This window comes from Salvia miltiorrhiza, chromosome 8, assembly GCF_028751815.1.
Source record: "Salvia miltiorrhiza cultivar Shanhuang (shh) chromosome 8, IMPLAD_Smil_shh, whole genome shotgun sequence".
In the NCBI taxonomy this organism is placed as follows: domain Eukaryota; kingdom Viridiplantae; phylum Streptophyta; class Magnoliopsida; order Lamiales; family Lamiaceae; genus Salvia; species Salvia miltiorrhiza.
The window spans coordinates 2,669,400-2,687,498 of NC_080394.1; the positions used below are offsets into that span (position 1 = coordinate 2,669,400).

Consider the following 18,099-nt stretch of genomic DNA (forward strand, 5'->3'; position numbering starts at 1 on the left):
GCCGTTCTTGATTTAAAGACGGAGCCGGAGGAGGAGGAGGACGAGGATGAGGTATTCTTCTTCATGATAGAGTGATTGTTTTATTTCAAGATCCTACGAAATTTGGTTCAAAGACATTAAAAATACGTGCTTCTTTTCTCACAGGTTACGGATATTACATATTATTCTTTCGATCATGCATCAGAATGTGGATGTTGTTCTGAGTTAAACAACTATTACCGTGCTGCAAAGTATTTCGTAATCAAGTCAGATAGTGAGGATGACGTGTGTAAGAGTATTAGGTGTAACGCGTGGTCATGCACTCCCTATGCAAACAAGAAGCTTAATGCTGCATATGAGGATGCCCAGAGAGTTGCTCATGGCTGCCCCATCTTCCTCCTTTTTTTTGTCAGTAACCATTTTTCTCACATTATAATTGTGTTTTTTCATGAGCTTGCTTGAGTATTGACTGAGATGCTTTTCTCCTTGTGAAAACAAGGTTGATGGGAGTGGCCAGTTATGTGGTATGGCAGAAATGACTGGCCCAGTGGATTTTCACAGAGATGTGGATTTCGATTTCCGGCTGCGAGATAAACGGAGTGGAAGCTTTCCGGTGAAGTGGCACATCATAAAGGATTTGGCAAACTTAAAAAATTTTAGGTTCACCATATTGCACACCAATGAGAACATGCCAGGGACTGACAAAAGAGACATACAAAGGGTATATATATATATATATATATATATATAATTGTCTGTGAAACTGGTTTCATGGTGAAACCGACTTTCCAATGACACAATTCAACATACAAATGACACTTTACCAAAGTGTCATTTGTATGTTGAATTGTGTCATTGGAAAGTCGGTTTCACCATGAAACCGGTTTTACGAGAGTTTTTGTGATAATTGCTTGTTAGAACAACCAAGTATGCAGCTGCCATTTATGTGGAGAAGATGATCATTTTTTATTTTTCTGTCTCTTTTCAGTTGAGCTACAAGAAAGGTCTGCGGATGCATAACATATTCAAGCGCCGTACGTCAACAACATCCCTACTCGATTTTATGCAGGAAGAGGGAGAAGGCAGGCTTCAGAAACAATGAGATGGTAAATGCTGTGATGATAGTGTCAATTCCAGTCGGAACAACTCCACTGGATACGAGAAGTCGCCCTTATGAGCAGGGACGGATCCAGGATTCATCTTTAGCGGGCTGAATTTATTATCGTGTCATGTTTTTCGTTAAATTACAATTTGTTACCCCTCAAAATAGAGGTGAAACAAAAGAAAGGGAATCCCTTACTAATGGTTCCTTTCCATTGTTAAACCAAACACTCAATAAAAGTCATGGTTATTGTTACCATTCCACTCCTTTATTTGATTCCATTCCCTTTCCATTCCCCCACTTGAACCAAACGAACACTTAGTTCGAAGTAGTCAAATTGCATACATTTTCTTGCAATCAGCATTTAAAACATCGGAATCAGAGAGCAGAGTTATCGACATTGATCTCGAGCCATGGTTGATTCGAGAGCTCTTCCTCCTCAAATTCCTCTTATTCTTGGTCTCAATCCGATGCACAATCACCCAATAAATCATAGTGCCTAACGTGGTGGCTAAAATGGTGGTGCCGATGAGCGCCACCGCGATGGCGAGCCACTTCTCCTGCCGCCCCACGAGGATAAACGCGAGAGCCAAATAAGCGACGGAGATGAGCTCCTCCATGACTAGAGTAAAATTCGAGAACAAAATTGAATACACAGGAGCATAACTTAAACAATGTGTTTTAAAAGCGCCAAACAATTTAGAAATTGATAATTGTGATATAATCAGCATATTGGTTGTTCGATTTGTAAGATTAGATATGATTAGTCTTATAATATCTTATTAGTTTGAATAAATGCGATTCGGTACTTAATCTCGAGACAATAACACATATGATTAGTCACGACTTATAAGTCTTGATAGTCTCAAACCAATACAATCTCGGGTATATATTAGGACAATTCAATCTCGATCAACGAAGCCCCACTTTAAAGTTGTGTTAGAATGCTATTTAGATAATAAGTTAGATTGATTTAAAAACTAGAATAAAAAAAAATGTGGTAATACATAAAGAGGCGGTCTTGCCAGTTGCACTCTCACTTAAATTATGATATATACCCTAACTTGAATCCATATTATGATCTTAACTGTATAAATAACACTATTTTAGATGCGGGTCAACCTGGTTGCACCCAAGTTTTTGTAATACATAAAAGTACCCAACTTTTTCGAGTCAGATGATTTTTTAGGACAATAACTTATGTTGATTTGGAAATTAGGACAAAAACTTTCGGACTTGTAAAAATAGGATACTAATTTTTTTCCAGAGTAAAATATGACAGTAATTAATAAGCATTGTAAAAATAGGACATTTTCTCGGCCGAGAATTGGCTGAGAAATGTCCTGCGGATGCAACACTTATTAATTAGTGTCCTATTTTACTCTAAAAAAATAGTGTCCTATTTTTACAAATTCGAAAATTTTTGTCCTAATTTTCAAATCAACCTAAATTACTGTCCTAAAAAACCCTCGAATTCCAACTTTCTCAAACTATATTATCAAAATACCCACTTTTTGAATTTACTACATCTCATAACCATGTCAATTTTTTATTAGTAATATTTTGTACCAGTATGCATCTTCCCAAATATCTATGTCTGACTCAATTGCCTTTTCTTTTATTAATAAAATACTATGTTTATGCTATGTTTTGTACAAATGAATTGGTGATTCGAGATTGCGCAGATCTGTATGTAATTTTTTTAAATTTGCACATATCAGGATGTAATATGGTTGCACAAAGTTTTTCTTAATTTTGTTTGCGCACATTCTTAATGGATTTTTTTTGCACATAAGATTGTTATTATTTGCGCAAGTTAATTTTATATACGTTAATTTTATTTGGTAGAATTTATGCGTGAATTTAATTTGGAAACTTGGAATTGTAATCTTGAGGAATGATGCTAGTGTTAGGGCATTTTGTTTTTGCGCAATTTAAATTTTAGTTGGAATTTTTTGCGCAATTTAAATATTTGTTGGGTATTCTGTGCAAATTAGATTGGATTTCCACTTAAATTGAATTAATTGAGTAATTTTAAATGTTAATTGCTCTTTTACATTTGAATTATTGGTTGTAATTTTTCGCCACTTGATTTAGTTTTCACAATTTGCGTAATTTTTGCGCAATAATAGTAAATTTTCGAAATAAGTGTTTTTTTGGCGCAATAAATGTAATTATTATAATTACAGGTGCGTGAATTTTATTTTATTGCTTGGATTTTATTTTATTTGGTTAATGTTATTTTATTTCCTTAAATATAGTTGGGTTACTCTTATTTCATTTCCTTAAATATATTGGGTTAATCTTATTTTTTCATTAATTAATAATATAGTAGGTATATAGATTGAAAAAAGTGGGTAGCTTAGATAATCGCCCCCAAAAAATTGTGTGTGTACTGGTCTATCAGTAGGTGGTTAATGCCCAAAGCCTAAGATATTGGGTTTGAGTTCACCGTCATGTGGTCTTTAAATTTCTTTATTTACTTGTATAATTTATCAAAAAAAAGCGGAACACAAAAATAATGCACCAGTAGGACAATTTAAGTTTCAAGTAAGCCCAAAACTCTTTAAAAGGGTCGAGAATTGTGTTGCAGGTGCATTACTTATTAATTAGTATCCTACTTTTCCAAGTTCGAAAATTTTTGTCCTAATTGCCAAACTAGGTTAAGTTAGTGTCCTAAAAGTTAGATCTAATTCACTATATCTATAATCTATAGGGTTAATTATAATTTATAGCCTGAACTTTCAATAAATTTTAATTTATATCCTCAACTTTAATTTATTTTTTGTATAGCCTAAACTTTGATAAATTATTTAATTATAGCCACTATTGCACCAAAATTATATTAGTGGCATATTCTTTATCATAATTACAACTAAAATGATGATTAATTAATTCGAGACTAGAGTCTAATGTATTCTACACGAAAATGGATTTTCAATAGTAGGTAGCACATTGTCATAAGACCATCGGTGCCGTTGGAATCGCGCCAAAAGGTTAGTAAAATGATGCCAACTTTTAGAAACGATTACGACTTCACCGGTGGTCCGATGACAATGGGCTACCTATCATTGAAAATTCCATTTAATGTAGAATACATTAGGATCTGATTTCGTAGAAATCGGCCATCGTTTCATATGTAATTTCATAAAGAATAGCTAATGTTATAGTTTTGATGTGATTGTGACTATAATTAAACAATTTTTCAAAGATCAGGCTAATATAAAACATAAATCAAAATTAAGGCTATAAATTGAAACTTGCTGAAAATTGAGGCTATAGACTATAATTAACCATAATCTATCTATAATATATAAAAAAGACAATTTTCAATTGAAAATCAATTAAAATTAAGGGACAAATTTGTGATTATAATAAAATTGAATATTTATTTATAAACTTGTTCGTAGAGGATTAGCTCCACCCACATTCTTGGATACCAAGCAACACTATAAGCCCATATTCTTGAATCCTATATATATATATTGCCTCTTTCAAACACAAGGAGTTACACGACGCGTTAGGGTTCCATTTAATTCCCTTTCTTCTTCTTCTAAATCTATCAATTTTTGATCGACGATGAAACGGCTTCTTGTGAAACGTAAGCATGGAAAGTCCGGTATGTATTATTTAACCCCTCTTTCTCGGCGAGATTTATCCGAAATCTCTGAAGAAAGTTTCGACCTCCCTTTTTTGGATCCAAACCAACACACTTATTCCAACACCTGCGGCGGTTTGTTGTGTTTCTTCGATCGAACTGGCAATAGTTATCTCTGCAACCCAACAACCAAACAGTTTCAGATCTTTCCTCCCAAGGAAGCCTCTCCATCCCCAAATTATGAGATCTATTATCATGGTGGTTGTGTCGGCTATGATTCTAAATCTGATGATTACAAACTACTAAGAATTTGGGATCGTGATTACTGGCTGTCAAGGTCTAGTCACAGGACCCGAATTTTTGAACTGTATTCTTTAAGAAGTGATTCTTGGAAGGAGATTCCGAGTCCTGCTTTTATGTGCAATTCTTACATTAAGAGAATTATATATGTTAGAGGTAAGTGTTATTGGTTTTCTATGTCCGACTCCAGAGTTATATCGTTCGACTATAGTGAGGAAAGCTTCTCTTACTTGCCGTTACCGCGAAAGGCTCATACCCTGGACGGTTTTAGCCTTGTCAAGTTCGATGATGAAGATTTGTTAGGTATTGTTTTCTCTAGGCGACGAGGAGCTACTTATAACGTCTATCTACGTATGCCTTTGCCTTTGGGGAGTGAACCTGGTTACTATTTTGAGGCTTGGGTTTGGAGAGAAGGGTTGCGTTGCTGGGATGCAGTGTTTAATGTCTCTCTTGGTGGTGCTGTGGATGCAGCAGAGACGATATACGGGCCGTTCTTGTTTCTTCGTGGAATGGCTGGCGATGGCGACACACGGGATGGTGTCCTAGATCATCTGGGAGTTTATGATTGGACTAAGAAAGAGTGCAAGGAACTTGGTATTTATAGTTATAAGAATGCAATCGAAGTTTTCTGTTACGTTGAGAGCAGCGTTGCGCTGCCCCGTGGAAAGCCAATCTATGGATCCCCTGTTCTTCCTACTTATGAGAGTGAGTGGCAAGGCATGTACGGTTCTCCTCATGACTCTCGTGAGTATGACTGCTTGCATGAAGCCTACGATGCAGATCTCGATGATTTTGCTGCTAATGGGTATGTTTTTATGTGGATATATGTTTGTATTTCTTAAGTAGTTTACATTAGTTTTGTAATGAAAAAGGAACCTTCTCTTGTATAGTTTCTTTTACTAACTAAAACATGTGTGACTGCAGATTCCGCGTCCTTGATGATATAGAGTTGGAGGAGGAGGAGCAGGAGAGGAGATACCATGCCGTTCTTGATTTAAAGACGGAGCCGGAGGAGGAGGAGGACGAGGATGAGGTATTCTTGTTCATGATAGAGTGATTGTTTTATTTCAAGATCCTAGGAAATTTGGTTAAAGACATTAAAAATATGTGCTTCTTTTCTCACAGGTTACGGATATTACATATTATTCTTTCGATCATGCATCAGAATGTGGATGTTGTTCTGAGTTAAACAACTATTACCGTGCTGCAAAGTATTTCGTAATCAAGTCAGATAGTGAGGATGACGTGCGTAAGAGTATTAGGTGTAACGCGTGGTCATGCACTCCCTATGCAAACAAGAAGCTTAATGCTGCATACGAGGATGCCCAGAGAGTTGCTGATGGCTGCCCCATCTTCCTCTTCTTTTTTGTCAGTAACCATTTTTATCACATTATAATTGTGTTTCTTCATGAGCTTGCTTGAGTATTGACTGATGCTTTTCTCCTTGTGAAAACAAGGTTGATGGGAGTGGCCAGTTATGTGGTATGGCAGAAATGATTGGCCCAGTGGATTTTCACAGAGATGTGGATTTCGATTTCCGGCTGCGAGATAAACGGAGTGGAAGCTTTCCGGTGAAGTGGCACTTCATAAAGGATTTGGCAAACTTAAAAAATTTTAGGTTCACCATATTGCACAACAATGAGAACATGCCAAGGACTGACAACAGAGACATACAAAGGGTATATATAATTATCTTGTTATTACAACCAAGTCATTTATGTGGAGAAGATGATCATTTTTTATTTTTGCGTCTCTTTTCAGTTAAGCTACAAGAAAGGTCTGCGGATACATAACATATTCAAGCGCCGTACGTCAACAACATCCCTACTCGACTCAACTGGATGCGAGAAGTCTCTCCAATGAGTAGGGGCGGATCCAGGATTCATCTTTAGGGGGCTGAATTTATTATCGTGTCATGTTTTTCATTGAATTTCCGCTGCTTTATACTATATATGTGTATTGTGGAGTGTTGTCGACGCTAACTGTACAACATCGTATTCCAGACGAAGCAACACTTTCAAGAACATTTCTTCCTTTTATCAATAATCTCAAAATAGATGATTAGCTTCACACCTCAACTCTTAAATTTTGATTTTCAATTTTTATTTAATTTTAATGTTGTTTTAATTGAAACTAAAAATTAACCCTACATTGATTGAAAATAAAAATTGCATTACAATAAAATAATGTCCTAAATTACTTTAGTTTAAAAAACAGAAAAAAAAAACCTACACTAAAATTAAAATTGCATTACAATAAAATAAAATAAAATAAACTACTGTATTAATTTTTTTTTGCTGCCAGAAATGTTTGAATTTTTAAATAAATACTCCCTCGGTCCGCGATATCGCTTTCACATTTGCCATTTCAGTTGGTCCGCGATATCATTTCTACTTCCATTTATAGTCGTAGGGTCCACATAACACTTTATTATCTTAACCTTAAATTTTCAACTTTATGGTGGAGCCCAAACTCCACTCACTACAATGTTTACTATTATCTACTACTATCCACCATTTTTCTTAAAATTCGCGTCGTCCACAATATGGAAACGATATCGCAGACGGAGGAAGTATTACATAATATGCTAAACTCTATATAGAATTAAAAAAATCCATGAATTGCTAAACTCTACATAGAATTAAGACTAGATTGCTAAACTCTACATAGAATTAAGACAATCCATGGAATTAGCAGAATCCATAGATTGCTAAACTCGACATATAATTGAGATAATCCATAGAATTAGCAGAATCCATAAATTATAAAAAGTCTATCAAAATCTTTTAAATTCTTAATTGAATACTCCCCTTAAATTTATCATTTTTTGATCGACGATGAATAATTATAATATAGTAGGTATATAGTTTGAAAAAAGTGGGTAGTTTAGATAATCGCCCAAAAAAAAAAATTGTGTATGTATTGGCTTAGCGATAGGTGGTTAATAACCAAAGTCTAAGATATTGGGTTTGAGTTCACCGGCTTTAAATTTCTTTATTTACTTGTGTAATTTATAAAAAAAAAGCGGAACGCAAAAATAATGTACCGGCAGGACAATTTAAGATTCAAGTAAGCCCAAAACTCTTTAAAAAGGCTGAGAATTGCGTTGCAGGTGCATTACTTATTAATTACTAGTATCCTACTTTTCCAAGTTCAAAAATTTTTGTCCGGATTGCCAAACTAGCTTATGTTAGTTTCTTAAAAGTTAGTTCTAATTCGCTAAATCTATAATCTATAATATATTGAAAAGACAATTTTCAATTGAAAATCAATTTTAAAATTAAAAGTAAGCGACAACTTTGTGATTATAATAAAACGAATGTTTATTTATAAGCCTGTTCATAGAGGACTAGCTCCACCCACATTCTTGGATACCAAGCAACACTATAAGCCCATATTCTTGAATCCTATATATAATATTGCCTCTTTCAAACACAAGGAGTTACACGACGCGTTAGGGTTCCATTCAATTCCCTTTCTTCTTCTAAATCTATCAATTTTTGATCGACGATGAATAATTCCGACAACGAGAAACGGCTTCTTGTGAAACGTAAGCATGGAAAGTCCGGTATGTATTATTTAACCCCTCTTTCTCCGCGAGATTTATCTGAAATCTCTGAAGAAAGTTTCGACCTCCCTTTTTTGGATCCAAACCAATACACTTATTCCAACACCTGCGGCGGTTTGTTGTGTTTCTTCGATCGAACTGGCAATAGTTATCTCTGCAACCCAACAACCAAACAGTTTCAGATTTTCCCTCCCAAGGAAGCCTCTCCATCCCCAAATTATGAGATCTATTATCATGGTGGTTGTGTCGGCTATGATTCTAAATCTGATGATTACAAAATACTAAGAATTTGGGATTACTGGCTGTCAAGGCCCCTTCACACGACCCGAATTTTTGAGCTGTATTCGTTAAGAAGTGATTCTTGGAAGGAGATTCCGAGTCCTGCTTTTATGTGCGATTCTTGTATTAATAGTATCATACATGTTAGAGGTAAGTGTTATTGGTTTTCTGAGTCCGATTCCAGAGTTATATCGTTCGACTATAGTGAGGAAAGCTTCTCTTACTTGCCTTTACCACGAAAGGCTCATATCTATTTTTCTAGGCTCGTCAAGTTTGAAGATGAAGATTTGTTAGGTATTGTTATCTCTAGGCGACGAGGAGCTAGTTATAAGGTCCCTATAATTTCGTCTTTGCCTTTGGGGAGTGAACCTGGTTACTATTTTGAGGCTTGGGTTTGGAGAGAAGGATGGGATGCAGTGTTTAATGTGTCTCTTGGTGGTGCTGTGGATGGAGCACAGACGATATACGGGCCGTTCTTGTTTCTTCGTGGAAAGGCTGGCGATGGTGAGAGACGGGATGGTGTCCTAAATCGTCTGGTAGTTTATGATTGGATTAAGAAAGAGTGCAAGGAGCTTGGTATTTATAGTTATGACAAAGCTATCGAAGTTTCTTGTTACGTTGAGAGTAGCGTTGCGCTGCCCCGTGGAAAGCCAATCAATGGATCCCCTGTTCTTCCTACTTATGAGGGTGAGAGCCAGGGCATATACGGTTCTCCTTCTGACTCTCGTGAGTATGATTGCTTCCATGAAGCCTACGATGCAGATCTCGATGATTTTGCTGCTAATGGGTATGCTTATTTGTGGATATGTTTGTATTTCCTAAGTAGTTTTACATTAGTTTTGTAATGAAAAAGGAACTTTCTCTTGTATAGTTTCTTTTACTAACTAAAACATGTGTGACTGCAGATTCCGCGTCCTTGATGATATAGAGTTGGAGGAGGAGGAGCAAGACAGGAGATACCATGCCGTTCTTGATTTAAAGACGGAGCCGGAGGAGGAGGAGGACGAGAAGGAGGTATTCTTGTTCATGATAGAGTGATTGTTTTATTTCAAGATCCTAGGAAATTTGGTTCAAAGACATTAAAAATATGTGCTTCTTTTCTCACAGGTTACAGATATTAGATATTATTCCGCCGATCATGCATCAGAATGTGGATGTTGTTATGAGTTAAACAACTATTACCGTGCTGCAAAGTATTTCGTAATCAAGTCAGATAGTGAGGATGATGTGCGTAAGAGTATTAGGTGTAACGCGTGGTCATGCACTCCCTATGCAAACAAGAAGCTTAATGCTGCATATGAGGATGCCCAGACAGTTGCTGATGGCTGCCCCATCTTCCTCCTTTTTTTTGTCAGTAATCATTTTTCTCACATTATAATTGTGTTTTTTCATGAGCTTGCTTGAGTATTGACTGAGATGCTTTTCTCTTTGTGAAAACAAGGTTGATGGGAGTGGCCAGTTATGTGGTATGGCAGAAATGACTGGCCCAGTGAATTTTCACAGAGATGTGGATTTCGATTTCCGGCTGCGAGATAAACGGAGTGGAAGCTTTCCGGTGAAGTGGCACTTCATAAAGGATTTGGCAAACTTAAAAAATTTTAGGTTCACCATATTGCACAACAATGAGAACATGCCAGGGACTGACAAAAGAGACATACAAAGGGTATATATATATATATATATATATAATTGTCTGTGAAATCAGTTTCATGGTGAAAGCGACTTTCCAATGACACAATTCAATATACAAATGACATGTCATTTGTATGTTGAATTGTGTCATTGGAAAGTCGCTTTCACCATAAAACCGGTTTTACAAGAGTTTTTGTGATAATTGTTCGTTAGAACAACCAAGTATGCAGCTGCCATTTATGTGGAGAAGATGTTCATTTTCTATTTTTCTGTCTCTTTTCAGTTGAGCTACAAGAAAGGTCTGCGGATGCATAACATATTCAAGCGCCGTACGTCAACAACATCCCTACTCGATTTTATGCAGGAAGAGGGAGAAGGCAGGCTTCAGAAACAATGAGATGGTAAATGCTGTGATGATGGTGTCAATTCCAGTCGGAACAACTCCACTGGATACGAGAAGTCGCCCTTATGAGCAGGGACGGATCCAGGATTTATCTTTAGCGGGCTGAATTTATTATCGTGTCACGTTTTTCATTAAATTTCCGCTGCTTTATACTATATGTGTATTGTGGAGTGTTGTCGACACATTCTGTACAACATCGTATTCCAGACGAAGCAAAACTTTTAAGAACATTTCTTCCTTCCATCAATAATCTCAATTATTGCATCGATCTCTACGGTTTTCAGCTCCAATTTTCTCGCCCTAAACCTGGATTTTCGTCTCGTTAATCAATTCCAAAAATCCCTAAAATTGCTTATTTAATTTGACGCTAAAACCTGCGTTTTCGAATTTTGAGTATTTTGCTCACCCCTAGTTTACGTTAGTGTCTTAAAAGTTGGATCTAATTCGCTATATAAAATCTTATTAACATTGGGATTTATATTGCAACGATGTGTATTTTGTATGATTACTTTGATTAGAGATTTAGTTCGAAATGGTCAAATTGCATACATTTTCTTGCAATCAGCATTTAAAACATCGGAATCAGAGAGCAGCGTTATCGACATTGATCTCGAGCCATGGCTGATTCGAGAGCTCTTCCTCCTCAAACTCCTCTTTTTCTTGGTCTCAATCCGATGCACAATCACCCAATAAATCATGGTGCCTAACGTGGTGGCTAAAATGGTGGTGCCGATGAGCGCCACCGCGATGGCGAGCCACTTCTCCTGCCGCCCCACGACGATAAGCGCGAGAGCCAAATAAGCGACGGAGATGAGCTCCTCCATGACTAGAGTAAAATTCGATAACAAAATTGAATACACAGGAGCATAACTTAAACAATGTGTTTTAAAAGCGCCAAACAATTTAGAAATTGATAATTGTGATATAATCAGCATATTGGTTGTTCGATTTGTAAGATTAGATATGATTAGTCTTATAATATCTTATTCGTTTGAATAAATGCGATTCTGTACTTAATCTCGAGACAATAACACATATGATTAGTCACGACTTATAAGTCTTGATAGTCTCAAACCAATACAATCTCTGGTAATATTAGGACAATTCAATCTCGATCAAGCCCCACTTTAAAGTTGTGCAGGGCCGGCCCTGACATTTCGGGGGCCCTGGGCGAAGAAGAAAAAAAGGGGCCCCTAATAAATCAAACTTCGAGAAGTTGTAGCAAATTTGAGATAGCCGTGCAACTGTAACATTAACTATAAAGTGCAATAAACTAAAAAATAATGATCAAATAACTATAGAAATAATTTAGATCTTCTAGCATTTTGATAATCAAAATTATCAATAATTTCTTCAAGATCAAGTTTTTCTAATACCTCACGTTCAATGCATAAAACCGCTAATCCATTCAACCTTTCTTGGGACAGTGTAGAACGCAAATATGATTTTATCAATTTTAATTTTGAAAAACTTATTTCTGCTGAAGCTACAGTAACTAGTGTAGTCAACAATATTCTATATGCAATAGAAACATTAGGAAAGCAATCAGAAACTTTAACAAACTCAAGAATTTCACCAAGCGACTTCATTTCAGATGGTAAACACTTTTATAGCACTTGCAATTCAGAATATAAATCTTCAGTATCAATGTTAAATTTATCATTATGTTTCAGGGCATCTTGAAGTTTAAACACAACATTTATGCAATTTATTCTCATCCAATGAAGATAACATCTTATGATTAAATAAAAAGCCAAAATTATCTTAAAAAATTATCAATTGTTCAAAATTATTTTCCCATTTCCATCTCAATTCTTTTAATATAAGCTTTGTTTAGCAATTATGCATAAAAATCAATTTCTTTTCAAAATATTCTCAACCGCCTACATTAGCCTTTCCCCCTCTCTCTAAAATATCTTGTTCTGCACTACAACAAAAAAACGCACAGCACATACCCACCCCTCATTTTTCTCACATTGCTGGCAGAATCGGTTCTTCACAAATAGGTTTAGTAATTTTTTTTACTAGGTATTAACACTACTGGGCCAATATTATGGGGCCCCAAAAAATTGGGGGGCCCAGGGCAATTGCCCCACCAAATACACAGCAGGGCCGGCCCTGAAGTTGTGTTAGAATGCTATTTAGATAATAAGTTAGATTGATTTAAAAACTAGAATAAAAAAAATGTGGTAATACATAAAGAGGCGGTCTTGCCAGTTGCACTCTCACTTAAATTATGATCTATACCCTAACTTGAATCCATATTATGATCTTAACTATATAAATAACACTATTTTAGATGCGGGTCAACCTGGTTGCACCCAAGTTTTTGTAATACATAAAAGTACCCAACTTTTTCGAGTCAGATGATTTTTTAGGACAGTAACTTATGTTGATTTGGAAATTATGACAAAAACTTTCGGACTTGTAAAAATAGGACACTAATTTTTTTCCAGAGTAAAATATGACACTAATTAATAAGCATTGTAAAAATAGGACATTTTCTCGGCCGAGAATTGGCTGAGAAATGTCCTGCGGATGCAACACTTATTAATTAGTGTCCTATTTTACTCTAAAAAAATAGTATCTTATTTTTACAAATTCGAAAGTTTTTGTCCTAATTTTCAAATCAACCTAAATTACTGTCCTAAAAAACCCTCGAATTCCAACTTTCTCAAACTATATTATCAAAATACCCACTTTTTGAATTTACTACATCTCATAACCATGTCAATTTTTTATTAGTAATATTTTGTACCAGTATGCATCTTCCCAAATATCTATGTCTGACTCAATTGCCTTTTCTTTTATTAATAAAATACTATGTTTATGCTATGTTTTGTACAAATGAATTGGTGATTCGAGATTGCGCAGATCTGTATGTAATTTTTTGAAATTTGCACAGATCAGGATGTAATATGGTTGCACAAAGTTTTTCTTAATTTTGTTTGCGCACATTCTTAATGGATTTTTTTTGCGCATAAGATTGTTATTATTTGCGCAAGTTAATTTTATATACGTTAATTTTATTTGGTAGAATTTATGCGTGAATTTAATTTGGAAACTTGGAATTGTAATCTTGAGGAATGATGCTAGTGTTAGGGCATTTTGTTTTTGCGCAATTTGAATTTTAGTTGGAATTTTTTGCGCAATTTAAATATTTGTTGGGTATTCTGTGCAAATTAGATTGGATTTCCACTTAAATTGAATTAATTGAGTAATTTTAAATGTTAATTGCTCTTTTACTTTTGAATTATTGGTTGTAATTTTTCGCCACTTGATTTAGTTTTCACAATTTGCGTAATTTTTGCGCAATAATAGTAAATTTTCGCAATAAGTGTTTTTTTGGCGCAATAAATGTAATTATAATTACAGGTGCGTGAATTTTATTTTATTGCTTGGATTTTATTTTATTTGGTTAATGTTGTTTTATTTCCTTAAATATAGTTGGGTTACTCTTATTTTATTTCCTTAAATATATTGGGTTAATCTTATTTTTTCATTAGTATATAGATTGAAAAAAGTGGGTAGCTTAGATAATCGCCCCAAAAAAATTGTGTGTGTACTGGTCTATCAGTAGGTGGTTAATGCCCAAAGCCTAAGATATTGGGTTTGAGTTCACCGTCATGTGGTCTTTAAATTTCTTTATTTACTTGTATAATTTATCAAAAAAAAAGCGGAACACAAAAATAATGCACCAGTAGGACAATTTAAGTTTCAAGTAAGCCCAAAACTCTTTAAAAGGGTCGAGAATTGTGTTGCAGGTGCATTACTTATTAATTAGTATCCTACTTTTCCAAGTTCGAAAATTTTTGTCCTAATTGCCAAACTAGGTTAAGTTAGTGTCCTAAAAGTTAGATCTAATTCACTATATCTATAATCTATAGGGTTAATTATAATTTATAGCCTGAACTTTCAATAAATTTTAATTTATATCCTCAACTTTAATTTATTTTTTGTATAGCCTAAACTTTGATAAATTATTTAATTATAGCCACTATTGCACCAAAATTATATTAGTGGCATATTCTTTATCATAATTACAACTAAAATGATGATTAATTAATTCGAGACTAGAGTCTAATGTATTCTACACGAAAATGGATTTTCAATAGTAGGTAGCACATTGTCATAAGACCATCGGTGCCGTTGGAATCGCGCCAAAAGGTTAGTAAAATGATGCCAACTTTTAGAAACGATTACGACTTCACCGGTGGTCCGATGACAATGGGCTACCTATCATTGAAAATTCCATTTAATGTAGAATACATTAGGATCTGATTTCGTAGAAATCGGTCATCGTTTCATATGTAATTTCATAAAGAATAGCTAATGTTATAGTTTTGATGTGATTGTGACTATAATTAAACAATTTTTCAAAGATCAGGCTAATATAAAACATAAATCAAAATTAAGGCTATAAATTGAAACTTGCTGAAAATTGAGGCTATAGACTATAATTAACCATAATCTATAATATACTCCATCCGTCCCGTTAATAAAGACACATGTCTTTTGGGCACGGAGATTAAGGAGAGGTAGTTTAAGTGGTAAAGTGTTGTGGCCCACTTAGATTAGTGTATTTGATTAAATATGTTTAGTAAATTTCTTTATTTTTATTTTGAGTTTCATATTGATTTATAAATTTATGAATTTCGAATTTTTTAATTAATTTAATTACATTTAATTTTTTTTTCGAAATTAACTGTCTTCTTTTTTTTCACATCGCACATAAAACTCAAAATAAATCTGAAATCCCCAAAATCATACACCCAAATCAGAAATAAATCTACAAATTTGGATCCCCAAATCATACACCCAAATCATCAAGAAACAGAAATTGAAATCGCCATTTTCTAGGTCTACTTCAATTTTCTGAAAAGTAATTTTTCATCTCATCTTTGAAAAGCAATTTTCATTCTCATCCTTGAAAAGAAATCAAAATCGAAACCAGAAAAGGGAAAGGTCTTCATCAGCAATTCAATCGAAATCGAAATCGCCATTTTCCACTTTCAATCGCGGTTGCGGCTTTGCTGCGGTCGCCGTAGACGAGAGAGAGGCGATGAAGCCATGGCTGATTTTCTCTAATGAGGTCGAGAAGGAGAGCGGCGATGATGCGAGAGAAGCTGGAGGTTGAGGACGACAGAATCTAGGGTTTCGGAGGAGGGCGGCGCGGATGGAGGTTGAGGACGGCAGAATCTAGGGTTTCGGAGGAGGGCGGCGCGGATGGAGGTTGAGGACGGCAGAATCTAGGGTTTCGGAGGAGGGCGGCGCAGATGAAGGCTGAGGGCGGCGGTATCTTAGGGTTTCAGAGCGTGAGAGAGGCCGAGAGAGTGAGAATGAAGATAAGGTTTTTTTTTTCTTCTTATTTATACTACTTGAATTAAGGTGTAATTAGTAGTGTTAATTAACCCCTAATTCTTTCCTTATTTGGAGTGTGTCTTTATTATTGGGACATCCCAATAAGGAAAGTGTGTCTTCAATAATGGGACGGAGGGAGTATAAAAAAGACAATTTTCAATTGAAAATCAATTTTAAAATTGAGGGACAAATTTGTGATTATAATAAAATTGAATATTTATTTATAAACTTGTTCGTAGAGGATTAGCTCCACCCACATTCTTGGATACCAAGCAACACTATAAGCCCATATTCTTGAATCCTATATATATATTGCCTCTTTCAAACACAAGGAGTTACACGACGCGTTAGGGTTCCATTCAATTCCCTTTCTTCTTCTAAATCTATCAATTTTTGATCGATGATGAAACGGCTTCTTGTGAAACGTAAGCATGTAAAGTCCGGTATGTATTATTTAACCCCTCTTTCTCGTCGAGATTTATCGGAAATCTCTGAAGAAAGTTTCGACCTCCCTTTTTTGGATCCAAACCAACACACTTATTCCAACACCTGCGGCGGTTTGTTGTGTTTCTTCTATCGAACTGGCAGTAGTTATCTCTGCAACCCAACAACCAAACAGTTTCAGATCTTTCCTCCCAAGGAAGCCTCTCCATCCCCAAATTATGAGATCTATTATCATGGTGGTTGTGTCGGCTATGATTCTAAATCTGATGATTACAAACTACTAAGAATTTGGGATCGTGATTACTGGCTGTCAAGGTCTAGTCACAGGACCCGAATTTTTGAACTGTATTCTTTAAGAAGTGATTCTTGGAAGGAGATTCCGAGTCCTGCTTTTATGTGCAATTCTTATATAGGGAGAATTATATATGTTAGAGGTAAGTGTTATTGGTTTTCTGAGTCCAATTCCAGAGTTATATCGTTCGACTATAGTGAGGAAAGCTTCTCTTACTTCCCTTTACCACGAAAGGCTCATATCAATGGTTCTAGGCTCGTCAAGTTTGAAGATGAAGATTTGTTAGGTATTGTTTTCTCTAGGCGACGAGGAGCTAGTTATAACGTCCATGTAGGTATGCCTTTGCCTTTGGGGAGTGAACCTGGTTACTATTTTGAGGCTTGGGTTTGGAGAGAAGGGTTGCGTTGCTGGGATGCAGTGTTTAATGTCTCTCTTGGTGGTGCTGTGGATGGACCACAGACGATATACGGGCCGTTGTTGTTTCTTCGTGGAAAGGCTGGCGATGGCGAGACACGGGATGGTGTCCTAAATCGTCTGGTAGTTTATGATTGGATTAAGAAAGAGTGCAAGGAGCTTGGTATTTATAGTTATAAGAATGCAATCGAAGTTTTCTGTTACGTTGAGAGCAGCGTTGCGTTGCCCCGTGGAAAGCCAATCAATGGAACCCCTGTTCTTCCTACTTATGAGAGTGAGTGGCAAGGCATGTACGGTTCTCCTTATGACTGATCGTGAGTATGACTCTTCCCATGAAGCCTACGATGGAGATCTCGATGATTTTGCTGCTAATGGGTATGTTTTTTTGTGGATATGGTTTTACATTAGTTTTGTAATGAAAAAGGAACTTTCTCTTGTATAGTTTCTTTTACTAACTAAAACATGTGTGACTGCAGATTCCGCATCCTTGATGATATAGAGTTGGAGGAGGAGGAGCAGGAGAGGAGATACTGTGCCGTTCAGAATTTAAAGACGGATCTGGAGGAGGGTGAGGAGGAGAAGGAGGTATTCTTGTTCAAATTTGTTTTTCTTGTTGATGATAGCTAGAGATTTGGTTCAAAGGTATTAAAAATATGTGCTTTTCTCATAGGTTGCGGCAATTGAATATTATACTCCCAATTGTGGATGTGGTGGATCATGTGCTTCT

The 18,099-nt window shown here is 35.7% G+C and overlaps 2 protein-coding genes across 2 annotated transcripts; both read left to right on the forward strand.

The window, feature by feature from the left end:
* The first annotated feature begins 507 nt into the window (after positions 1-507).
* Positions 508-1,218, forward strand: LOC130999971 (YTH domain-containing protein ECT3-like). The gene is made up of 2 exons (XM_057925685.1): positions 508-700; positions 968-1,218. Exons 1-2 carry the CDS (start codon positions 515-517, stop codon positions 1,079-1,081), a joined length of 300 nt encoding a protein of 99 aa, XP_057781668.1. The 5' UTR covers positions 508-514; the 3' UTR covers positions 1,082-1,218.
* A 9,070-nt stretch (positions 1,219-10,288) lies between these two features.
* Positions 10,289-11,111, forward strand: LOC130999973 (YTH domain-containing protein ECT3-like). Its single transcript, XM_057925686.1, has 2 exons — positions 10,289-10,489; positions 10,742-11,111. Exons 1-2 carry the CDS (start codon positions 10,295-10,297, stop codon positions 10,853-10,855), a joined length of 309 nt encoding a protein of 102 aa, XP_057781669.1. The 5' UTR covers positions 10,289-10,294; the 3' UTR covers positions 10,856-11,111.
* Positions 11,112-18,099: the final 6,988 nt, after the last annotated feature.